General features: G+C 35.6%; 1 protein-coding gene across 1 annotated transcript in view; it reads right to left on the minus strand.

Annotated features, from left to right (window-relative positions):
• The window catches only part of KCNH8 (potassium voltage-gated channel subfamily H member 8), a 176,194-nt gene that overhangs the window by 92,858 nt on the left and 57,169 nt on the right, over positions 1-26,167 (minus strand). Inside the window, 2 exon segments of the mRNA XM_032713197.1 lie at positions 11,704-11,835; positions 25,224-25,457. Of these exon segments, the coding sequence (XP_032569088.1) occupies positions 11,704-11,835; positions 25,224-25,457 (366 nt within the window).

Consider the following 26,167-nt stretch of genomic DNA (forward strand, 5'->3'; position numbering starts at 1 on the left):
GACATGAAACCCATTAAGAGTAAAGACTGAATATTATTTTGGAAAGCTTTGTGGTTTTTACCTCTATTGAGATGTCTGTAATTGTCAATCATGGGAACAAATTTTGTTCTTGTTTATAAAGCAGTAAATTCAAAGTAACTCCAGTGACTCTGATGGAATTACAGTGAATTGATGCCAGAGTAAATGAAAGCAGACATTTTGTGATGTGTCAGGATTAAGAAAAAAGAAATTATGGGAATAAAGGAAAAAGCCGTCTGTCAAGGAGGTTTAATTAAAGTCAATTCAATGCATACAAATTAAGGGGAAAAATTAGCAATACACAAAACTAATTAGGAGAGACAGAAATTACCAACAAGCAAAATAGCTACGTTTGAAACCTGCCTAGAAAAGAAAGAAAGATTTGTATTATAGAAGATTGATATATTTTTGGCTTAACAACACAAAACCATACATAACAAAAACTGTAGGAAGATAAACTTTCCAAACTTCTCAGTGAAGAATGTTTCATGTAATTCATGCAAGAGTATACTCTAGTTCAGGATTTTTTTACATGTCAGTAGAAGAAGGGGGAAAACAAGACAAAGAAGAAAAAAAAAATAAGAAAAAACCTTTGTATTGTAAAGCCAAATAACTACTCAAAAGTTGAAGGAGGTAGATGGAGAAGCCTCATACTTTTCCATCTCCAACACATACAGGTATCAGTTACAATGAAGAAAGATAGAACAAAAAACACTATTTCAGAAAAGATCAGCTAAATTAATGTTGGTTTTAAAAAAATAAATCTCTCAATCATCAAACTATTTAAAACTCAAACTAAATTTTAAACGTTCTTAAATTCTGGGTAAGAATAAAGTGCTTACCAGCTTCTCTAAGCAAAAATGAATGTAAGTGTATTGAATTGAGTCTGCACTGTAGTATTGGTCAAAATAGTAGTCTGGTTTTGTCATATGACTTTGAAATTCTCTTTAAAACTATTTACAGGCCTCTCTTTTTTTCCCCTTTCTCAAACTCACGTGCCTTTTAAAATATATTTTTTGAATATGTCCTTTTTACAGAATATACAGCTTTCAAGATATGGATACACAATTGCCTGATACAATAGTGTAATAATCCCCTCAGGTTTTTTTCTTAATAACTCCTAATCTCAAATGTTCCTTTTTCTCACATGCTGAGCACATAGCTGAAAGCTGTCCATAATTCCACCTCTTTCCAGAAAGGCAGTGGAGACAGTCAATGCCATGAGACTACAGAGATAGACAATGTACACATATTAAGTTAAAGTAGTTTCTTTTTCTTCCATATATTTATCGACAGAGATTTTCATTTTCTATGCACTTTTTAAATGAGAACAGGTTCCATATAAGATTTTCAATTTTATATGCCAGCAGCCTGATAACATTTGCCTTTAGACAGATTCTGCCTCTTCTACCCAGGTTTAGCATTCCAGCGACTGAGAATGCCATACTCATTAAGCCACTCAGGTTGGGAGGCTTGATATGGCACTTAGAATCATACCAGCTGCATATTTTCAGAGCAAGTGACTTCCATCACATGCTGATTCCTCTATTTGCAAAGGATTAATACTACCTCTCTGTTAATATTGGAAGTCACTCAACTCCTAGAGACAGAAAAGCACAGATAAATAAGAAAAATGTTACGTTCATTATGAAGTAATAATATTTTTCCTTCTAAACAAAAATGGTAAAGTTTTTGTACGGTTGAGAGTATCAGTGAAAAAAATGGGTTTCTCATGAAGATAAGATGCCATCAGAGCACGTTTAATAGCTTATAACATAAAACAGGGAATGATAGTGGTGAATTCTCCTGCTTTCTGATCTTCCCAGTGCCTTTAGGAAAAAAAGCAATCCTGATCCTAGTAAACTACTACATTGTTCACCAGGTGTGACTTTTCATGTGTGTGATTATTTTCTATAATCTACTTTCTTTGCCTGTCACACTCATATCCTGTCATACTCTGAATGAGATAGTTCATTTTTCATAAACACCCATCTGTTCTCTCTGGTTTTTAAAAAGTTTAGGTACCTGACAGATTTGCATTTGTTTTCCATGGCTGATCTTAGCAAAACGATACAAAAGTAAACACAACCATAAACAGAAAGACACTTTAATACAGTTGGTTTATTTTTGCCCTGTGCTTAAGATTTCGTCTCCCCAAATACTGTGAGAAATCTCGTCCTAAAAAAAAAAAATCTTAGATTTTAGAGCACCAGGGCTCTATTTCCTGGTGCTTCCATACCCCTTCCTGTGTGATGGTAACACATTGTCAAAATAGCTCTTAAAAAGAATGCTTTGCAATTTAGTCTTATCTCCCCTTTACTTTGATCAAAAAAGTGGTAATACATCTTTTAACTCTTATTGTGTTCTTCTGGTTGTTTTTCTTTCAAATGAGGTTAGGTATAGTACCACAACCATCACACATGACAATCTCAAAAGTCTTTTGTAAGACAAGAAACTAACACAGCATCTCTTTGCTAAGCTTACCATTAGTCTCCTAACAGCTTAAGTCTTCTCACAGTCTTGTAAGGGATAGTTGCAGTAAAAAAAAAAAGCATAATCAGACACAAATGCCCTTGTAACTGTTGTCTTTTCTGCCATGTATTTATAAAACATGAGGCTTCAATCATCCACTTATAGTGGAGGCATAACTTTTCTTGTCCTTTGGGAAAAAAAATCTACTTCTTAGGTAGTACTTCAATTTAGTACTGACTAAATTGAAACCAAATGTATGTCTGCTCCTCTTCAAAGCATTTAATAAAATCATAGAATAATTTAGGTTGGAAAACCTCTAAGATCATCAAGTTCAACCACTAATCCAGCACTGCCAATTCCACCACTAACCCATATCCCTAAGTGCCACATTGACACATCTTTCATATACCTTCAGGGGTGGTGATTCAAATACTTCCCTGGGCAGCCTGTTTCAATGCCTGATAACACTTTTGGTGAAGAAATTTTTCCTAAAATCAGAATAGTCAGAACCTTGGTATTTTTTCCTCATTTGTCACACCATTAATTTGTATCCCTTCAAAAGAACTGCCTTCACTTTTTTCCCCCTCATGACTTTCTTCATTGCTAAAAGGTGTCCAGATACGGACAGACTTGAAGAAACCCATGATGCTGCTCCATGCACACAGTGGAGCCCTGTGAAAAAGCATAGTAACAGATTAACACTGTGACTTCTTACCACTGGTGGTACCCTTCCCCCCTCAAAATACAGAGGGACTGGCACATTCAGGTACCTATGTGATCTCTCCTACCGCTGTATTCTGAAATCAGGCAGAGAAACAAATCTCCCTCATCACCTTTCCTGTGTATATCTTTAGGTTGTCACAACGACTCAGCCCAATCGCAAAGAAATGTTTTTAGCTGAGATATTTTACAAGTACTGAAATGTTTCTTTTTGAGCCTGGGTTCAACAAATGATTTATTAAAGAATTTTTCCATCATTTATTCATCTTACAACTCTACGTATAAAAGGCTTCCTGCGAGAAGTGCAACCAAGAAGTTTTGTCCTTTTAATACGTCTGAGAAACCCTCATCACTTGCATCACAAGGTAAGAAAATCAGCAGAAAGTCCGATCTTTGCAAAGACCCCCATGAATAACCCACGGCAACAAAAATAAATATAATTATGTCTACAGGAAACACAATGGTACTAAATCATATCCAGCATCATTAACACAAAACATATTTCATAGGCGGTCTTAAAAAAAAACCCAAACCACCAAGGAAATTCTGAAGGCGGCAATTGGGTAAAGCAATTCTGAATTCTGAAAAAACCTTTGAAAACAGATTGTATGGAAGGGTGGCATGAATTTTTTCTAGGCTTTTAAAAATCTTTAGCAAATTTTCAGTTATTATTTGGTAGGGGACAGCACATGAGCAGTTGCTATTGAAGAGAAAACTGATAAAACCTGCTTTGGTATTAATAACAGAATAAAAGCACTACCATGGGCAATGGGCTGCAGGAGGTCTGTTGGTTGTATGACCCATTCTTTCTGTAAACAGCAACCAAATAATCACATAACTGTAAGCTGTATGGTGAATCTAGGTGAACTTCTAGCTGCTTTTTTTATTCTGTTAACTGATTAAGTGATTCAATAAAAAGATGTACTTAATGTACATGCCAGCTCTATGCTGTAAACATTATTACAGAACATTTTCTAGAGGAGCTAATTTTATACAGAATCAATGGTATGATTATCATAATTTTAGCATTATGCCTTCAGAGAAAATTCAGCCTGGAACAGGCAGAGAAAAGGAGCAATAATATGCATTACTATTAAAGTTTTTATGAATCAGAAAGACCTTTAAACAGTATGCTTACGAGATTAAAAATCTTTAACAGCATTTTGGGCTGCTGTTTCCACTACTAAAAAAAATGGTAGGAGGAACACACAAAGCCAGAAGAAGAGTTTTTTCTCCTCTTCCATTTTGGGGTTGATAGGTGTACATTCATAAATAAATAAATAAATATTCCTTTTTAGATGTCTGTATTTGGGTCTATCTCATAACATACAGAATTGGAAAAAAAATCCAAGCAAATACACCTTACTTCAACTGTTCCAATAGACTGAGTTTCAGTGGAATAACTCTGAAAGCAATTACTTTAAGATATTTTTCATTTATTAAAACTACTTCCTAAAAGTTACAAAACTCTTCTAATAAAAAATATTCCAACTCAAAAATAACTATTTCATAATTGTGTAAAAATAGTTTCTTTGCCAGATTACTACTGCTACTACTCCAGAGAGCTGTCTCACAAATGGGAAAATTGTTATTTTTATTATGCCATCAAATTTGAAACATGTCTCTTGATTCAACTGAAGTGAGTGGTCATATGTAGTTCTTAGAGAACAAAATGTAGCGTTGAATTTACAGCTGGGTTATTACTCACTTCCAGCTGTTTTTTGATGGTACTGTTATTTCATGCAAGAGTTTGTATTTCCCACAGTGAATGTTAGCTCATGAGAAAGTGATATGCTCATTTATCATAATGAACAAAACCATAACAGTAATAATGAGAATATTTAAATATTTTTAAGAACCCCTAGAACTTTAATTTCAGTTGAGTCACTGAGAAACTTTTCATTGACTTGAGCAAGTGTTAATCCTCTTTCTGTGCAAGAGTGTAGTATTTAAATACGTAATATCACTGAACTTAAAGGTTTTCTTTTTTCCTTTAATTCCATGAATTCAACCAAGTACTTTATTTACTGATCTTTTGTCCTCCAGAATATTCAAGAAAAGTGATCACAATTTCAAAATCATTGATCTTTGCACAAATAATTAAAAAAAAAGATTTGCACAGAAATTGATGGTAAAGTACACCTTGCTCACTTAAGTGAAAATAAAAATATGTGTACCTGAATAATTGCTATCTTGTAATGAAAGCAAGTCTTTTGATAACAAAGACTTCTTTTGTTAATAGATTTATCTACAATACAAACCTAGACAAGTTACCTATAAAAAAGTTTTGTGGTCAGTGCAACTTGTCCTGAGTTAAAACAGTGGGAGGAAATAGATTTAAAAAAAAAGTTTTAAGAGCTAAGACATCTACAAGTTCAAAACCCTATGAAGTCTGTATATATGTTTCATGTGGGCATTAAAACACCCAGAAAGTATCTCCGATTATCTCTCAAAGAGATTTTCAGACTATGAAGGTGACTCATCATAAACTAAAACCACTTACAACCTTAATTTTACAACTTAGGATGGATTCTTGGCAGCTTAAAAACTATCTTCTACAGCTACGCAAAACTCACTTGTAATAGGTCTTATTTGCTGCTTTTTACAGAACCTCAGAATTGCTCTGAGGAACTACAGTAGGAACTACATGCACTATAACTGCAATTACACTTAAATTCTGCAAATGGTCCAAGTCCTCCTATTTGTGTTTCTGACACAAAGTGTACATGCAATATGCATTCTAGTCCTCATGGTCTCTTAATAAAATGTAAAATACTAGGCTGAGACTAGGCTAATGAAAGTCTTTAAAGACATTTCACCCTTTTCAGATTTTTCCATAGAAATAAGGTTGTAAATTATATAGAAAGGTTGTAAACCCTCTACCTCCTTAAAAAGTCACCTAGCACACACACCCAACTCTGAAGAGCTTTTCTAATTGGCAACACATGTACTAAACATATTCCCTGTTTCTTCTGTGCGTTCTTGTCGTCAGTCTTACATGGCTGAGCTTTCAAACTCTAAAAGGAATGTCTGAAGATAGTTTCCACCATTCTGACAGCAAAATGAAAAACAAAACAAAAGAGAGGTCGTTCCATGTTTCTAGGAACTGGTGAGTCAATGAACTATTCAGTGGCTAAAGCATATATTCTCCCAGCCTTCCAGGATATCCCAGAATATGGTCATCTTCTCTGCATTTGCTCAAAAATCAGACTTTGTTTTTCTTTTTCTCATTTTCATTCCACATGCACCACAAAGGACACTTTTCCCTCACCTCCAGAACATGTCCTGCACCTCTCTGAGAATTGCTGGAATGGAACTGCCACTTGCATTTAATATCTGGTGAAAAGCTAAAGCAAGAGCTACAAAGATTGATAAGTCTCTAGAGAGTCAAGGCTCAAATACAATTTATTTGATTGCGTAAGAAGGTGAAAAGGGAAGAGAGAGAGCATCTGTGTGCTCACAAATACCAGAAGGAACAAGGAGAGAAAGGTATTTTTGTTCCTATAGTTTTTAAACTATTGTGCACCGATCAGGAGGAAAGGAGTTTCTCTTTACTGATGGCAGAAGAGTTGCAGACCCTTCTTACTTTGATGATGAGTCAGGAACAAAGTCATCCTAGAGGAGATGTCATTGCAAAAAAAAGGCTTCCTCAATATGTTCTTCCTTTGGACAGTGGGAATGTTGGGATAAAACTGTGCTTCTATCCTGCCTCCTCCACACCAACAGAACTGCATGGTGCCCTGGGCATCCTGAAACAATTTTATCTGCTTTGATTATTGTACATCTAGGTGACTGTATGTTCCCCATCTCAATATCCGGCCTCCTGACGGGTGTAAGAAGCTTTAAAATGAAAAGTTGTCTCCTGAATATTCACTACTGTAGCTTGAGCAATCATGAAATAGCTGAGACAGTAATTAAACAGAATAAATCAAAGTGTACATTGCAGAATTTCCTAGAAGAGATAATTCCTGCTCCAAGCAGACATTTTTAACATACAAAATCTGGAATGCAAAATGTTTGGCACATGGTATTTCACTTCAGCACACTGAAAAGAACAACTCCTCTCTCCAACAAATGATGCATAATCAAAATAAATCTGTTTCCTTAGAAATTTATATAGACCTAAGGATTACTAAGAAGCCAGGAAAAGCAAGCCAGTTAAACCATACCACACAGTTTAATCTGGAGTGGGAAAGGCTGTAGTCCAACTTTTAATTCACATTATTTTGAGGGTGAAGGCATCTTTGCCAACAGGCAGGCCAACCTGAAACATGAAATTCTATTTAAGAAAAAATGTTGTTTACTTTGTGAGCAGTCAAACACTGGAACAGGTTGCCCAGATAAGTCGTGGATTCTCCATTCTTCATGATATCAGCACATATCTGTTCATGGTCCTGGGCAATCCATTCAATCTGATCCTGCTTTAGAAGGGGACACTGGACCAGACAATCTCCAAGATGCCTTCCCACCTCCACCATCACGTGATTCTGTGGTTACTATATATATTGCACACATTTTTATAATAATGCTGGAATAAAGTTGAAAAAATCTGTCCCAAGATAATTGTTTTAAAACAAAGAGTTCAAAATTTTCACAATGAAAAAAAACCAAAAAACAACAAATAGATTTACAATAAAGGTTAAAGGAAGCTTTTTGGAATGAGCCAAATTCAACAGGGAAATTTTAGCAGTGACTATAGTGGTAGAACTCTGCATCGTAACCCAAGTTATTACACATTAGCATACAGATTGGAGATCTAAAAGTAGTCACAGAATAATTAGATTTCTTATTTCCCTACCTAGAATCTTGTATTCCCACTAAATTCCAGCATATGGTCAAGTGTATTACAGAAAGTTCATATGCAGAAATGAAAAAGAACTGATCCAGCCATAACCACACTGGAGTCCAGAACTGGAGTCTGGAATTTTCAGTTTGATCAGTTCAATCAGTCTCCTCCAAAAGGACAACGGAACTCTTAACTGGTTTACCAAAATGTAGCTCATTGTAAGTTAGGATACTAAAATAAAGCTCCTATAAAACTGCTTAAGAAACAGTTTCTTAAGGAATCACAGTGTTTATTAAAAAAACCAAAATAAACCTTTTCCTGTATATTGAAAAGACCACCAACATGATTAAAGAGCCAAATTTTAGGAAGAAAAGGTATTGAGTTGCTTTGCAGAACTGCAAATGATTATAGATATTATTAAACAGATAGAAAGCAGAGTGCATTTCTACAGTAAACTTACAGGTAGGGTAAACATGTATTGTTGAAAGCAAATTACCGATACTGAAGAGCTGAGGCTTTTAAGAATATGGCAATTAAAGGGGTATAGAGGTGGTGGGGAGAAGAATGGCAATTTGACTTAAAAAACTCAACCCAACCCAACCAAACCAGAGCAGCCATGAAAGTTGCTGACAGTCACAGCACTTCTTAAAGACTGCCAAATTTCTCAGGCATATATTTTTGCATTTTTATTATATGAAAGTCTTAGGAAAAAGTCTATTCCTTCCATTGGTTGATAGGGCTGTTTTCACTGGAAACTTTTATACAGAAGAAAAGCAGAAAAAAAAAATCTGTTAAATTTGTATTTAGAATGAGACATCCAAAAGAAAAGGTCACAGACGGCATCTGACATTTGGGCTGGGTAAAGGGAAATAAGGTGAAAAGGTAGACTTTTGCAAGGCACACTGGCACAAAGGAACAACTCAAGTTGCGTGAACAGATGAGATAAAATAGATAAGAAAATGTCTGTAGAAAATCGAAGAGGGTATCAGCTCCTGGGATTTGGAAAAGTAAATACACAATGCACTAAAAGAAAGAGGCCATAAAATCAGGAGATAAAGCTCAGGAAGGTGTCATTGTAAAAGTACAAGGAGAACAAGATCTTACGGAAAAAACATGTGATATAAAAAGTAGGAGAGACGTGAGGGAGGAGTCTGGAGAAGACTTTTGGAAGCACAATCAGTGAGAGTGTATTACCATAGAGAGCTGGTGGAATGCCAAGGGGTACGGGGCAGACTTAGGAGGAAAGGAACATGAAATAATTTTTAGATAAGTTTTCTAAGGAGATTAGAAATTAAAGGGAGATGGAATATGACTATTAATGACCCATACAAATTATAAAAATCTGTTTGCGGCAGAAAACAGAAGAGAGAGACTGAAACAAAAACACTGATACAAAACATTGCATGGGCAAAAGAGTTTCACACTGAGAATGTTTGTATCTAAGTTCTCCTGTCATACACAGATATATGCTAAAAAGGCAATAGAAAACTGGTCACTGTGGCAGTTACCTTATAGCAACAGCTTGCATTCAACTCTTGAGTGTGCAAAGTCTTTGATTTTTAAAAGGAAAAATTCAGTAATCTTTGAAAAAATAAACCTATCTTTTTAGCAACATTACCTGTGAAAATAATATTCAGTAATGTGTATCTATAATTTTGCAATGGGTGTCAATCACAGAACATTAAAAAAGCTCTCTCATAAATCCAAACAACATACTGTTAATATGAGGTGTCTCCTACATGCCTGATAGTTTTTGTGGTCTAAATAAAGAAGCACCAATTACTTAAACATTCTGAAATTTCAGATATTGAATCAGTTGCATAGATTGTACTGGGAATTCTTTTCTGACAATTATGAGATTATGTTCACCTGTGGAGGATTGGTGAATCACTCTGCACAGGAAGAATTTTAATGTAACTCAAAGAGCTAATGTACTACTAAATTTATTTTTATATATCCAAGTAGAGGTACATAAAATTAAAATGTTGGAATTGTTTGTAAATATTCTGAATAAATAGTTAAATCCTGTTTGTTATCTCACTATATTATATAAAACAGTGTATTCAGCAAAGCCCATACTAAGTGTTACTTTCTGCTTCCATGATGCTAATAATGTGATTTCTCACTGAATCCATCCAGAAAATTTGCATGGCTTGTAAGTCATTAGTCTTCAGAGAACAGATGTTCTGACAATATTTCTTCTACATGGTCCCATATATCATGTTTTAATAAATTACTTTCCTAAAACTTTCATAGAGAAACTAGATAAAATATTTTTATATTCTAGTTTTGTTACCTATAACAATTTCTTGAAAGTGGATGTAAGGAAAAGCTGCAAAATGTACCTTCAAGGCCATTTTTCGGTATTCCAGCTCAGAAATTTTCAAATATGTTGGTGCAAAAGTGAAGGATGCAAAACAAAAAAAAAACTCTCCAATATTCAGGGTTTGAAAAGTAAGAAAAACTTGAAATTATTTGTCCAAAGGTACAGAGACGTGGACATTTTAACATAAATGTTGATGCATGAATATTCATCAGCACAGGGTAGCATAATATTTTCCAGTATAAAGTATTAAGATTTCATAAAGAATGCTGAATTGCATATCTCTGTAACTGAAATATAACTTTTTTTGTTGTTGAAAAGCTAATATTTAAATGAGAAAAAGTTGCAAATTAATTGTTCTCCTACTTTAGAAACCCATGAGGACAAAAGGAGTACTAGAGTCATACATATGTTATTTTTGAGATATGCAGAGAGCAAATGGCTATCATAGGGTGAAAAATTTAAATAAATACCAGAGCAGTTCCAAATTGGAAAAATTCAACAGTAATGACATTTTACAGAATTCTGAGAGTTACTCATACTGTCTACATATGTACTCTTTCTAAATAGTTTCTTCGAACGCTGAAAAATTGCAAAACAAGTGTTGGTTCACTATACCTTTACAAAATGTGAATCTGGAATAAGTTCACTGCCTTTGATATACAACATAGGTCAATTCTCACTGCATAGCCTTCATCCATCCATACTGATTTTGCTTTGTGTTAGCAAAATTTAGCAAACCTTGATTGCATTATACAGTCAAAATTATTTTATGCAGTTGTGAATCGTTACCATTATACAATCTTTTTCCAAATTCAAGAGACAATCCTTGCAGTGTTTCCTTTCAGAAGCAAATAAAAGTGAGAATGTATTTCTTATACTATTGGACAATCCTGATGACATAATAAATCTTATAATTTAATGTAATGAAAACTAGATGACACAAGAGCATATATGCTTCTTAACAGGCAAAATAATTTCTAAGCTGTTCTAAATTCTGCTTATGGAAAATATGAAAAAATACATTCATTCATCTCTCAGTCATACTGAAATCAGATTCACAGAAGGAGTCTTTGAAAAGGTCTAGTTTTTCCCAAAATGTATCTCTGACAATCCAGAAAGTAAATAAATTAAGTCATGGCACATAAAAACAAATTTAATTTTGAGGACAAAGTGCTCTGTCTCCCGTATGTGTAGCAGTATGTAAATAAAAAAAAAAGTCAGATTATTTATCCTTCCATGACATATATTAATTTCTTCTTTGGAAAGCTAGGATGTCTCTCTATATTGAGAAGTGTACACAAGAGCAAAAGTTCATGTAGGTGCAATTCCCAAAAACATATAAATATTGGTTCTTATCACTGGTTTTGTAATTCACACGAACCTTCCTTTTTGTCTTCTGCAGGAATCTTCACTTTTGTGTCTGTTATATCTTTGAAAGAGGCCAGAAAGAGTACTACATCTCCTTTTTCATTCTTTATGGGAACAATATCCAGTAAGCACCAGAATGAAGACCCTGCAAGGATAAAGAATGAATTTAATTCAAACAGCTGTCTTTTAGCAGAGAAAGGGGGGAAAAAAGTGAACTACTAAATCTACAACTATGTAATTCTAAAAAAAAAAAAAAGTCTTATTTAGGAGGTCAGCAGTCAGGGAATCACAGATGTTCAGCTCATGTAAATCTCTTTGCATCACTGGTTGAAGCTCAGTAATACTGCTTCTCCAGAAGGAAGACATTAATTAAATGCAAAATTTATCTACAGGGATCATTAATAGAGTTTAATGTAGCTGCTTAGTCCTCTGAAACCATGAACTCTCAACTGATGTTGCTTATTTCCTGGAAAAGCTTTCGCTTTGTTAACTTGACATCTGAAGCGTTCGTGTTTTACTATAGAATCATTCTACCTTAATCATCTGACTTGATACTCATTAAAACCCCTTGACAGAAGACCTGATAGTCAGAGGATCATTCCACTAATTCAAAGATATTTAAACTAACCAGATATCAGGCCCAGAACAGAATAGAATTAACTCATTATAGCTTCCAGATGGTGAGATATCTAATACCACACATCATCTATAAAATTAATATCTGCTGTCTTCCCTACTGTCTGTAACATTCACTTGCTAAGACGAAGTTGTAAACACTGAGTTTGGCAATATTCTTGTCAACCTTTCTCTGTCCACACCTGCTATATAATCATACCGCCTAAAATAAATTCTTACTCTAGTCACTGGTTGCGTACGCTCCTGTTTGCAAGATATGTTATTCAATTCCAATGACATCATTCATAAGCTTCCTGCTAACACTACTGGGAATAAGAAAATAATGAATGCCTGGATGCTGGTAGTGCATTACAAGCAAACATCCTAGATCCCAATTCCATCCATTCTTAAGTAACTCAGCCCAGTACCAAGCTTTTGTCTCTTTCAGGTTTTGAGTATACCAATATCAACTACCTCCATCCACTGTCAGCCTCCTAATATTATTTATAAGATGTATAGTAGCATTGGAGAGTTTAAAATTTATTTTTGGACATGTCTTTACCCTTCTACAATCACACTGCTTCACAACACACTGGTTTTGGCATTCATTCACCAGCACAAGTCCACTCTAATGCATATAAAGAAACAGGACTATTTCCCTGAACCATTGCTACCCAACTGACTACTGCCATATGATCAGCTGAGCTCTGGAGGGGGGCCTTAGGAAGAGCAAGTAGATTAGTCACTGTGCTGCCTGCTGAAGTTTTCAGTTTGGATAAAGAACTGGACACAAGAAGATCACAGTAAAGTTTTATAATTTAGATTTTCAAGTGGAAGTTCCCTGACTGCCTGTTGAACACTATAGACAAGCATGGGAAGTGAAACAGCAGCGTCCCTTTGAAGGATCATTACAGTTAAAAGTACAAAAGTTCAAAGGAAATTCATCTTGTTGTCTCTGTCCTGGTCAAACTTTCCAAGAGTCAGACAGCTTTCAGAGTAACATTACTAGTTCAGTAATCAGGAAACACTGCCACTTAAGGTTTTAAAGAAGGGACAGGGAGAATTGGAACAGGAGGAAAGAAACTGGAGGAGAGAAAATCATGGAAAGAAGCAGACTGGATTATATTGGGTTAAATATTCTCATTTTGAGGTTGGAAGACAAAGTAAGTAAGGATGCCCTTCTAAAAAAAAAGGTAGAAATATGTCAGAAGCAAGATATTTCTACTGTTCCCTCTTCCATTTGAATGTTCCTTTCTTGAATTTTTTTTTTTTCAGTTTTGACTTTTTTACCAAAAATTCTGGGAAAAAACTGCTCAGTAATAGTACTGTCAGAACTGTTATAGAGACTCATCATCCTATCCATCTGAAGTGCTGCATTCAAAGAGAAGAAGTATTAAGAAATTTTACTTTACTGCTTGCAAATAGAATCACAGGTCTCTACAAAATGCCATTATAACTTTTAAACTGGCCAAATTCTTACTGGTAAAATTACTTTCAACCTGGCTGCATTCTAGCAGTAGTCTCAGTGGATAAGGAGTCATTCTCAAATCTTTCTTCTAAATATCACCAACAGTGGCAATGGTCTTTTAAATACCTGTTTTAATCTCGAGAAGTGGAAGCATATCTTACTCTTTTTAGTCGCGTCATGTCTTTTCCACACATACACACGCAAATTAGCCATTAAGGCTGCTCCTCGAAGAAAGTTGTAGATATCAGCCATGTTCAAACAAACCTAACTCAATTATGGTAATACTGTCTGAAATGATAGATTTGTAGGTTTAAGGGAGTTATTGTAACATGGTTCATCATTAGAGATAGATACATTTCATGGTTTAATTTAACATTTAATGGTTTAATGCATTTGCTCTTTGTATAATCAAAGCGGCATTTGAATTCTCTGCACATGAACATTGGTCACTGAAATTGTTCCACATCCTGTCACCATTAATGTTACTCAGTGTTTCTCTCTATCATACTTTCTTTCATTATCTTTTCTCATTCTCCTTTTCTGTAAATATTTTGACTAAGCAAAGCAAACATGCATAAACGTGGTTGCCAGCACTGCCACACACTCGGGGGAGACACCCCCCGCTCCCCACACCCTTCTGGGATGCAGCCCCCCCTCTGCACTCCCAGAGTCACCCCCTACCCCTGCACCATCCTGTTCCCATGCACCTCCGGGGCCACCTGGCTCCAACTGACCCAGCTCATGCCCATCGTGGCCCCATCCCAGCCCACCAGGGGACAGCAGTTCCGTACTGGTTCCCAGTGGATTCTGGGACCTGCAGCCCCGCCGTGCCAGAGCCAGACGGCATGTGGAGCTGGCTATTCCCACCCCAGCCAATGCCATTCATCCTGACCCAGCTTGTTTGCTGGGCAGGAGACACACATCGAATAAATGCACAGGCTACTTCACTCCTGAGGAGTTCCCTGCATGGTGGAGTAGTCAGTCCTGGCTGTATTTATACACTCAATCTTTAGAAGTCCGAAACTGAGCTCGTTGGCTTGGTTTCCTTTTTTTTTTTTTTTTTTTTTTTCCCCTTTGCCTTTACTCTGAAAGGAGGAAATGAATATGAGGCGCTCTTCAGGACTAGAGATGATCTGTTTTAGGTCAGGACTAGGTCAATATAAGGTTGCATTCTGTAAGAAACAAAAACGTGCTTTCATTATTGAGGAGCATTCTTGGAAAAACATACTGATCCAATGCGATCTATTACTTAGCTTTTACTGAAAGCCAGCATCATATAATTCTATAAGCCAAAAGCAGAACTTTCTCATCAAAAAAAGTAGTACCCTATTTTGTTACAGTTCTTTTGAATGCACTCAACTGTGAGACAGAAATTCCTTCTCTGCTTCAGATGGTGCACACAAAGATTTTCTGTATTGTCAAGAACCGTCTATCAAGAAATTCTCTTAGAGGTTTATTTATATACAGATTCTCTTTATTGCTTCAGGCCACACCCTTGGAAAAGAGTCTAATCTTTCTCTTGCATTATGAAGTGAAGGGTCAAATATGTTTTAATAACCTCAAGGCTTATATAAGCACATCACGGGGAAATGAGAAAGAGACCAAATGAAGCATAATCTTATCACAAGGCAATTTGGCTATAGTCCACCTTTTATATATACATAAAAAAAGAGAATACTTTATGGTCACTCTCTCAACCAACCGTTCTACCTTTCCTCGCTTTGACAGCTAGAAGTCTGTCCTCAGACTGAAATCAAAACAAAGGTCAACAGACCAAGGAATTTAAAAGGGAGGTTTTATACAAAACCCTGCCATTAGAATGCCAATAGCCTCAGAGCCAAGCATTCTGTTCACTAGAAAATACAGCCCACTTAAACCAAGGAACAGACTGAGACCATTAGCTCCGCTGATGAGATATGTGCACTCACCGTATGAAAATACTCGATCTTCAGTCATGCCCACCCCAGACAGAGCCCAGTGAAATACTCAGAATGGAAAAATCTTGGTAGATATTTGGGTACTGCAGAGAAATATTGCACAGGTATTGCAATATAGAAATGGAATGGGATTATGGACAGCAAGTTTATATAATTCTTTAACAAAATAATTAAATTCTGCACCCATCTGCACCATTGTAAAAATTTTGAGTAGTGAGTTCTTTCTTAGCCATACATATTCCTATAAATTACATGGAATGAGTGATATGTAGAAGATAAAAATATTTTTGTGTAGATAGCTGTAATAACTTGTCAACAGTGTTGATGCTAAATCTGCACCACTACAACACTGTCTCATTGGCAGAGTTATGAATTGTTAGCAAAGTAAACCTGGTGCTGGATACATCATAATGCCAGAGAAGTTTTAGCCTGATCATCTCCTCTTTTCCATCGCAGAAAGTGTGCACTTCAAGACTGACAGACCAGGATGCCAAAGATTTTGCCTGAGGAAACCAAACTCTCTCTTTCATTAGCTTAGCCAAAGATTCCCAGTGTCACTGGTAACATTTCATTTTGAAAGTTATGTAGTTTTCACAAGATGTCAACATTTTGTTGAGGAGAAAAAAGTGCAAAGAAGAAAACAATCCTTACAAAAATTGCAACTGAACTAAACAGAAAGAGAAAGAAGCTGAAAGAAAAAGTATAGCTATAATAAAGTACTTTCTCATAAATACCACAACTTTGACAATGATCAATTAACTCAGCTAATGCAAGGTTCTGCTGCTTTAAGCAAATTAGCACCTCATTCTCCATCATCTCTGCAGAAATCAAATGTATGTGTTAACAAAACCTATAATTTTTTTCCTTGAATTCTGTTATTGCAGGTGTCAACCTGTGTGCTATACCTCGGTGACATTCTTTGATCTGAAATTATTGCAAAACTAAGAACACATGTGGGCTAGCATGCAACTAACTTCTATGGGAACAGATGGTTGTGCTAACATTTTCACAGGAGTAGTAAAGAAGGCTCAAGATCTTGTTTCCCCAAATTCTGTGTGGCCAGCAGATCATGCTTATATCCTGGAAGTAAGTCTCCCTACAAGTTTCAACAGTCAATGTAAATCCATTCCAAAATGGATTCATAATCTATTAATGAATCCAAAATGGATTAATTAAAAATGTATTTACATCTTAAACCAGAATATAGTTGTATCCCAATAATTTGGTAGATGAAAGGAGGTAATAAAACACTTTAATAATAAAGTAAAAATTTTATTTCAGTATGAATAAGAAGGAAAGTATTAATCTTGTTGAGTTGATTTAAAACTTGTTACAAATAGCTTTGCAACTCTCAATATAGCCTATGGAACGCCGTGTACAACTATTAAAATTTGTTAGAGATGTGCAAATCCCCTCCTCCATGTCTTCCCAGCCTTCTTTTCTGTACCCAACTTCAACATATGCTCTATTTCTTCTACTGCCAGGTAACTCAGTGCCTCATATGTCATATGCCTCTTATTGCTTAGCATGTCCAACTTTTTGGACATGGTCATCATGTCATCACTGCCATGATGGAGAGAGGAAGAGAGGGAAATAATGTTTTAAGAGGGGATGCTTTTCAGCACAGCAATCTCCTATCCTTGCCTCTCCTGCAAACTGCCAGTGTTAAGCAGAGAGGGGCTTAATTCACCACCTCAGAGTTTCCATTTATCACTACATGGGCACAGACTAACTGTGTTATGGCAGGTTCTATTTTGAGTGCATACCTTTTCCAGCCTTAGTGTTCTTTATATTTTTTGTATGTCACAGCTGCAGTTTGTAGTACATGTTTTACACAAGCTAATTTATGAGCTCTAGTAAATCTACATTTCAGTTTTGTTTACTCAGTTTTCTTGTGTCTCCTTGTCTAGCTTCACTATCTTTCCTACTTAATGAAACCATTTGAAAATCCTCTAGTTACACTGAGTTTTCATTGAACAAAAGCAGAGAACTAAGGAATGCCTATTAATGCCATATTGCATACATTAACCTTATGTGTACTACTTTTTTTTGTCTGCTCTAATTTCCTTTTCCTATCTCCATCCAGATTAGAAAAGAAAACTGCATTTAAGGAGATAAATACTTCCCTGATGTAGTATATTTACCAGGTTGCAGTTTTAACAATTAGTAAAATACACAGGATTATCTAAAAGCTCTGTTAAGTCAGTGAAATACATTCTGTTTGAATGCAAAAAGCTTCAGGGCAGACTCATAAATATTACAAATCTGCAACTTACTTTCCCTCCACCTCCAATGATCATTACTTTGTCACAGTTATAGTAGTACAAGGCATTCGACATTTGCCAACTAACTCCTGGGAAAGCACTAATTGAGACAGGCTATTTATATAAACAAATATACAATATCTGTGGATAAAATGAAGAATAACCCAACAAAACCAAACAAAAGCAATACAAAACAAACCAAAATATAGTTTCTTCAATATCTTTATGTGGACTGTTCCAGAAGTAGTCAGATTCAGTCCTTCCTGAGCAGTCTAGTCTTCAGTTCATTGCTTTCAGTTAAGCAATCCCTAAATAAGCCAAATTTGCTTTCCCTTGATATTGTATTATTGAAATCTATTGTTAAAACTGTGTTTATAACCTATGGTCGTTATCGCTTTTGGACTTCCAGAGCCAACACGTAGATGTAATCACAGCAGTAAATACGATTTCTCAGTCTACTGAGGGATGCACTTTTGAAAACAAAGCAAGAAATTTTCTTAAAGCACAATGATCTCTCATAGACATGTATATATGTGTGTATATATATTTACATATCTATTCACATATATATATATAAAAAACATGTACTTATTATGTTGAAATTGTGTCTGATATTTTGACATCAGGAGGAGTTGTAGCACACACTCATCTAAACACAGCCATGTTTTCAAATGACATTATTTTGCTTTTAACCTCATTATTTTATTATCTTAAAAAAGAAGCTTACTAGATGACATGAAATTTCCAGTAAGCAAAAACACAGCAATACCAAAACCAGACCACTACGCTTATAAAGAAAAATTTCAGGTTTTCAGTTTGAAAACACAAGTGATACAAATATAAACAAAAATATAGTCCCTGTGTATTATTTCAGTTTTATCTGCTATTATTAATCAGCAGTTTTTGGCATGTTTGAGGATTTTCTGTTGAGGCCATCATTCAAGAACTTTAACCTGTACTTGACATGCTGTCCACTGGCACCTTTCTGAAATGAAGGGGCTGGAGTTGAAACTTGAGAAGGAGTCAAGTCATGGATCTGGATTGATAATTCCATCCTTCAGGTTCATGTTTTTTGTACAGAAGGGTTTTGAAACACAATTATATAACTTTGTAGAGAGGATTAATCTTCCCAATTCCACTTGAATCCATGTGAGCACATGCTGTAAGCAGACTTTGAGCCTGCCCAATGAAACAAATTATAGTAACCCCACCAGTTGGAAAGCAGTAGGTTTTAACCTTCTAGTTATTTAACTGCTCTGTAAAAGCAAACTGCTTTTGCAATTCCCTAGCCAAATCAGTGAGAGAGTTCAATAGACAGTGCTAACATGAGCCTCCTACCACTCTTCCAAAAAACTAATACAAGAACCCACTGCAAATGTCAGCACAGGAGGTGGCAAGTAGTCTGCATCATGATCCAGTACGTAGATTTGGGGATCACGGACAAAATAAGGAAACGTCAGCAGAAGGGAGGCAGGTAGTCATCAGGAAAAACAGTACTTTGAACTGTCTTTGTCCAAAGAATAGCCTAACTCATGGTAAAGCTAAAAGTCAGCTTTTAGCTAAAGCTTGATTTAAAGCTTATAAAAATAAAAGGTAGCCTATCAGCAGATTTAGTTTGGCCATAAAATTGTGAGAAAATTTGAAGAGAATTGTGGCTGGTCTGATGTCGTACAAACATCTTACTGCAAATAAATACTTACATTTCTTCCTAAAAAAGATGTATAAAAAGTAGCATAATGAAATATCTCTTAAAAACTAGTCAAGACCATACAGCATACTAACAGCCATTTATAGTAGGTGCAGCTGGAAGCCCAGGGCTCCCATGTGGAAACATTAATTGGTAAGCATCTGTAAGCAATGAAGGACATCACTTTGTAGAAACGTAATAAACTTTCATACAGATTTATTTACTTATCAGTGTGGTTCTAGGAAAACAAGTCTTTTCTCAGTGAATTATGCTTTTAATACAGCATGTTGCTATTGAAAGAAGCTATTAGCCAATGTTGCCATGAATGCCATCAGAACAAAATATCAGCACTGTCAGTAAGCAGCAGTCTAGTTGAAGTCTCATTAAATTATAGAAAAAGATCTCAGACGGTTTAGATCATCTTACACACAGAGGTTCTTACTGTTTTGTTTTTTCCTTCTAACTGAAATTCACCCCTTTGTTTTGTCTTCTCTCAGGCTTTTGCTGACTGCTTTACCCAAGGCTCTGTAGAGTTTAAGCCAGGGCTCTCCAGAGCATCAGAAGTCTGCCCTATTTTCCTCTTCTGCTGCAAAAGCTGAGACTGTCTCTAAAATATCAAGATGCCTCACGGCTACCTGTTGCCTTTCATCAGAAGCCATGGGTCAATCAAATTAGGTGTTTGGAGAGAAAAGAAGCCAAAAGTTCCCTCTTCTGTGAAATAGAGGAAAACAAGGACATGCCTTCTGTCTATGTTCTGCCTATATCCTATACTGCCTTTTAAACAGGAAGACTTCCCTGAATCAGTGAAACTTCCGGATGCCTAATGAGCTATATGAAAGGGGAAAAGGAAAAAGAATGAGAAGAATGGGATAAAAAGGGGGGGAAAAGGGGAAAAAAAAAAAGAAGAAAAAAGAAAAGAAGGAAAAAAGAAAAAGTCTCATTTTATAAAGTTATAAATTATTTTTTGTTGCTCAGGTAACTGCAATTAACCTTCAGATTAATTTTTCATTATTGCTTGCTCTTTTTATTCCCCTCCTCCTATATTTTGTACTATAATATAGGTAGTGTGAGCAAGCCTACCACAAAAGCATTTTTGCTTTCTTATTTTTAAACCAAATTTTTAAGGCAGAAAAGCAGTGAAGCAGCAGTGAGGCCGCATTGTTATGAACTACTCTGCCAAGTAACTTGTCAAGGGGCTTCCTCAACATTAGTAACTAGATGTCACTAGAAAATTGATGTTTCTCTATGGAAATGTTTTTTTTACAGTTATAAAATTCTAATAAATTCCTCTTCTCTAACTGTTGGGCTTAACATTTCCCAAAGACATTTCAGGAGATGGTTAAAGTGGGGAGTCAGTTAAACTGGTACCATACAAATCCCATGTTTCAAAATGCTACAGGATATTTTTGGACAGTCATTAAAACTATGTTTTTAAACTTCGTGTTGGAAAGAACAGATACCATTTCTACAATGAGAAAAGTACTTTGTGTAGAGAAGAGATGCTTGAAGAAAACCCAATTTTCTTTCATTTCAAAAGAAATTAATTTTCCTTCAATTTCTTTGTAATTAATTAAATATTCTATAATTTTAAATAATATTGAACTCATCATCTAAAAAATGCCTTTCTGTTTGCTTAACACAAACAGTGCATGAAACACAAATGATGTTGTGGAGCCTTTGCTATCCTCTAGCCACATTATTCAACTGCAGCCGTGGCAGAGGCAATAGATGATGTCTCATGGCCTCGAGCTGTCATTGCTGTCCTTGTGAGAACACTGTCACACCTGGACTTCAGATGGCTTTTGGCCTGATGAAACCAGTAACTCAACAAGGGGCTCTTTCACCCTTTCTCTGCACATATTCCACCCATCTGAAAGAATACCTTAATCCTGACCTTTGAGATAAGGATACAGACTTACTAAAACACATACTCTCATGCAGTGATGAGAAGAGACAAAATATCTTGATTTAATCTTACTCTTAAAATAAATAAATAAATACATAAACTAAATATATTACATCTTCCTGCCCTTACAATTTGCTTACCAAATCTTTATTGGCCAAGAACTACAAGGCACATGCCTAAGACATACCCCAGAAAGTGTTTAAATCAATTTACATATAGAAGATGACAAAGAGTCCCTTGAGTCCTTGTGGTTTATCACGGATAAAGCAAAGTCTACTTGCAGACAATTCCTAAGGGAACTTGTATTGATGGTCCCAGCAACACCCACTTGCTCCAGTCCTCTTACAGCAGGGATTTTTAATTGCCCACAAAATCTTATGCAAACAGCTCTTTTTCTGGAGTACACAGATACAGTACACAATACAGTGAATTCTCTCAAACATCCATAAATCAGAAATGGCCATTACTGATTATATTGTGTTTCACACAACTTACACATGCACAGAAAGAGGCCAATTTCCTTTCAATGAAGGAAGGTTGTGGGACTACTGCAGGTTTTAAAAGGTTGTTTGTAGCCACAAACCTCAGTTAAAACAATACAAACTTAATTCTGAGACATAGAAAATTAGTCTGACTGGTCATAAGGGACCAAGGTATGACCTTCTCAGCAGCTGAAGATAGAGAGCTTAGACTGGACTAAGTCAGTGATTACAAGGCTTACTGCAGAATTATCTTTGGCTGTAACAGAAAAGGAAAAACTCCACACTGGTCCTTAATTGTATTTCAGTTAGAGGGAATGTAGAGATCTCATTTGACTACCTGCACTTGCTATTGATAAACTTCTGAAGTGGTCCAGTAGTGAGAAAAAGAAGGGTTTGTCTAAGTGTAGTTCCTCAGCATAGTCCCCAACTGCTTTTAGATTGTTCTAAAAAAGAGATCTAGGGAGTGAGCATTTTTCTCACAATTCACTTGAATTCCAAAAGGTTAATTTGCATTTCCATTTTCATAATTGACAACCTGATTCATTGCAGATGTTTTAAAGAAAATGTAGAAATAGTAACAGAAAAAAATTAAGTTAAAAAATCAGCTCCTAAGCAATATAATTTTAAAACTTTCTGAAGAAGACAACAATCATAAAATTCCTTGGTTTTTAACAGTTTCCGTTTCTGTTTGTCTTCAGGAAACTAATATAGCTCTGTCAAATAAAAAGCAAGAAACTGACTGAGGAAACAAAATAAATTCTGAAACTATGATGAGAAGTGTATTTTGACTCCAATTTTCAAAAGATATCTCTCTCTGAAGCTGCTGTTTTTGCTACAATAGTTCTAATACTTCTCTGTGCTAGCATGGCAGAAAATATCCAGGATTAGCAACTAGTTTATCTTATTCTAAAAATTCATTAAAATGCCAAAAGGAGAACACATATAGAAAAAAGTTCCTACTCACTTCTAGTCACTCCAGAAGGACTAATTAGAGCACAACTGCTTAAGATCCTGTTGAGATCCAAACCCAAATGACAAAATACTGCAGTTCATCCCACACACAGGTAACCTATTTTACTCTGACAGTGGAACTCATCTAAATGTGACCCTATGATAACTAGACACTCCTAGTTACTTGTCTCCCACCTCTGTTCCTGGAATTACAGTAGGCACCAGCCCAACTGACAATTATTTTCAATATCAGGTAAGCCCGAATTTATCCATAGAGTCATTTCTGGGATATTATCCCCAAAGTTCTTATGTCTTAAAATATTCTTAAAACATTTTTCTGCAACAAAGACACCTTCTTTTTTTTTTTCTCCTCTCTTTTCTGACCAAGCTGAATAAGTTTAACAGCTTCAGAAGTCCAATTTTTCTTCTGAATAAAACCACAAACAATCCAAGCACAAAACATTTAGCTAAAATTTGGAGCCTGCATTTTGTAGCTCTGTTGAAAAACTGAGACTATTTTTTAAGATAAATTTTGCTTTTATATGAAAACAGTCTCATGTTATTTTAATACCTATTCATTTCTGTTTCCCAGTAGTACAGAAATACATGAAAATGAAAAATGTAATATGCAGTCTGGGAAATTTATTCCTATTCAGAAAATGTATTGGAGTGGCTTCCAGTCAAATTATACACAAGGATGTAAGTAGGATGGATTGTGGGAATTCTTTTAGCCTCAACAATTTCTCTTTATCTATTTAACTATAATTCAGCTAGTTCACTGATAAGCAAATTGACCTGCAATCTCTTTCTGCCTGTATTAATCATATATATTATAGGTTTGAAGCACCCCTTCATAATGTAAAGGAATCAAAATTTATCATTCAGGACGAAGACAGGGAAATGGATGTGTTAGCTTTACTTCTTTAATTTACAAACACTGAAATCTCTTCTCACCAAAGTTATCACTATACAACACTGGAGAAAAGCAGCTCTTATCCTCCCAGAGTAAGACCATTTCCCTCTATATTCAGGTGTGGTTTACAAATTGGAGCTACTTTCTTGAATAACCATCATGAAACAATTTCAAGGAACTATGCTAAAAAAAACAACAACAAACACCCTTCTCCCCCCAAGTCACCCCAAAAAGGCAAGATAAGGAAGCATTTAGCACAATCTTCCAGAATAATGTCAAACTTTCATACTCTGAAGAGCAGCAGTTATGAATGCAAGTCAACTAAGCAACATTTCTCCTTTTTTTGTTAAAGTGAGGCTGTCTTCTCCTAGCACTCTACATCGCTGTCTTCTTATCACTACATTGTTATTACTTTTAGAAAATAACTTTTTTAAGTGTTTAATATAATAGTAATAATATTTGAAGGGAAAATGTTTCATTAGTAAAGACGGTAGAATTTATGAGTAAAACAGGGTCTAAACATATGCCTAGAAGCTCTCACCCTATAACAATACAGAAGATGATACTCAACAGCTGTGGATTAATTGAGCCCATGGGTCATTAGCACAGATGAAGGCTCCTATGACACTGGGGTGCTTAAAGTCCTGTCAGTGTCTCACACTTGGTCTCACCTGTTTGAAGACCACACAGATATGAAAAAAGAAATATATGGAATAAGTACACTGAAGGAGCCTGGTATAAATGAAAGAATCTGATAAGTGTGCACCATGGGCTGCTGAATTCCATGGCTTATGCATCTTGACTATGACACTGTCCTTACAAATGCCTTGTCACAGAAGCAAAAACTTTGTGGAACAACTTGAAATATACTGTAGCTTATGGAATTGCTTACTTGGACCATTCAAACATTTGAGCATTTTACTGATAGGACTGAAAATTTTACATAACCTGTCTAACTTAAGGTGAACTTGAATATTTTGATTGCAGCTTCAGTAATAAGGGGTAAGAACTTCAATATAAGAAAGAGGAGAAAATGCAGTGTCACACTGAGTGCAGATAACAGTGTCTCACCATGCAGTTTAGGAGCCTGAATTTCTTCTGTGCAACTTTGTAACTTGTAATATATAAAATCAATAACACTAATATAAATATAGTCTCAATGTGTACTCAACTGTATTTATTGAAATCTATTCTTGTAGGTCTAATGATAAACACACAAAATCATTACATAGAAATGAATATTATATATTATATGTATTAATACTAAGTTCTATTCTTTAGGACTAACAAAACAGGAAAGAAGGACTTACCATTCTTCTTATAGAACATGATTTCTCCTTTGAATTCTATCTTTTCCTCCAATGATTTCTCAATTTGAAGAATCATCTGCTCATTTGTTTCAGCACCAAGTAAAAATTTACAGCTGCAGCTCTTCTGCATGACTTCAGTCCGTGCAAATCCAGCAAGCTCACAGAAGCCATCTGAGCAGTAAACTATGGGGAATCCCTTAGCCACCTGAGCATTTGCAAGGATGAAGTTACTATCTGTAGAGGAACACAAAAGCAAAACATGAATTACAGTCTAAATTCTACACCATTTGACATAATACTTCCCTAATACTTTAGCATCATAAGAAGGTACAACTGGACATACATTTAAAAACAAAGTCCTAACTGCCTGCAAACAAGAATCTATTTGTTACTCTGGAATGAAATCAAGTCTAATAGTCCAGAGATCACCTTCATACGATGGTTCTTCATGGCTTGGTACAGCTTGTCTCACCGCATCCTCAAGGAATACTTTATGGTAACTGAGATAGGTGTCAGTGCATTAAAACAACCCCTTGACTGGTGACAAACATCAAAGTTTTGGAAAAATTTCAAACGTGTTATGTTATGCTGCCACTCAGACTACTCTGGAGTCTGAACAGACACAGCAATATCATAAAAAAAGAATCTCTCTATGTTCTCAATAAGCTAATGTTGACCTTTATCAAAGTTCAAACTAATTTCTTTTGTATAATTTTGTAAGGGAATCCTTAAAAGCACCATTGAGGGACATTCCAGGCTACATGGGTGTTTTGTCTTTTATCTTCTCTCTCTCTTTTTTTTTTTAATGGAAAAAGATTTGATCTAAAATCAGTCAGCTGTCTTCCAGAGCCCCACCATACTTCTCCTGTCTGAAACAGACACATAAAAGATTCACCATTCTGTTACACATAATGTTCTTTATAAATTTCCATTATGTTTAAGCT

This window comes from Chiroxiphia lanceolata, chromosome 1, assembly GCF_009829145.1.
Source record: "Chiroxiphia lanceolata isolate bChiLan1 chromosome 1, bChiLan1.pri, whole genome shotgun sequence".
NCBI lineage: Eukaryota > Metazoa > Chordata > Aves > Passeriformes > Pipridae > Chiroxiphia > Chiroxiphia lanceolata.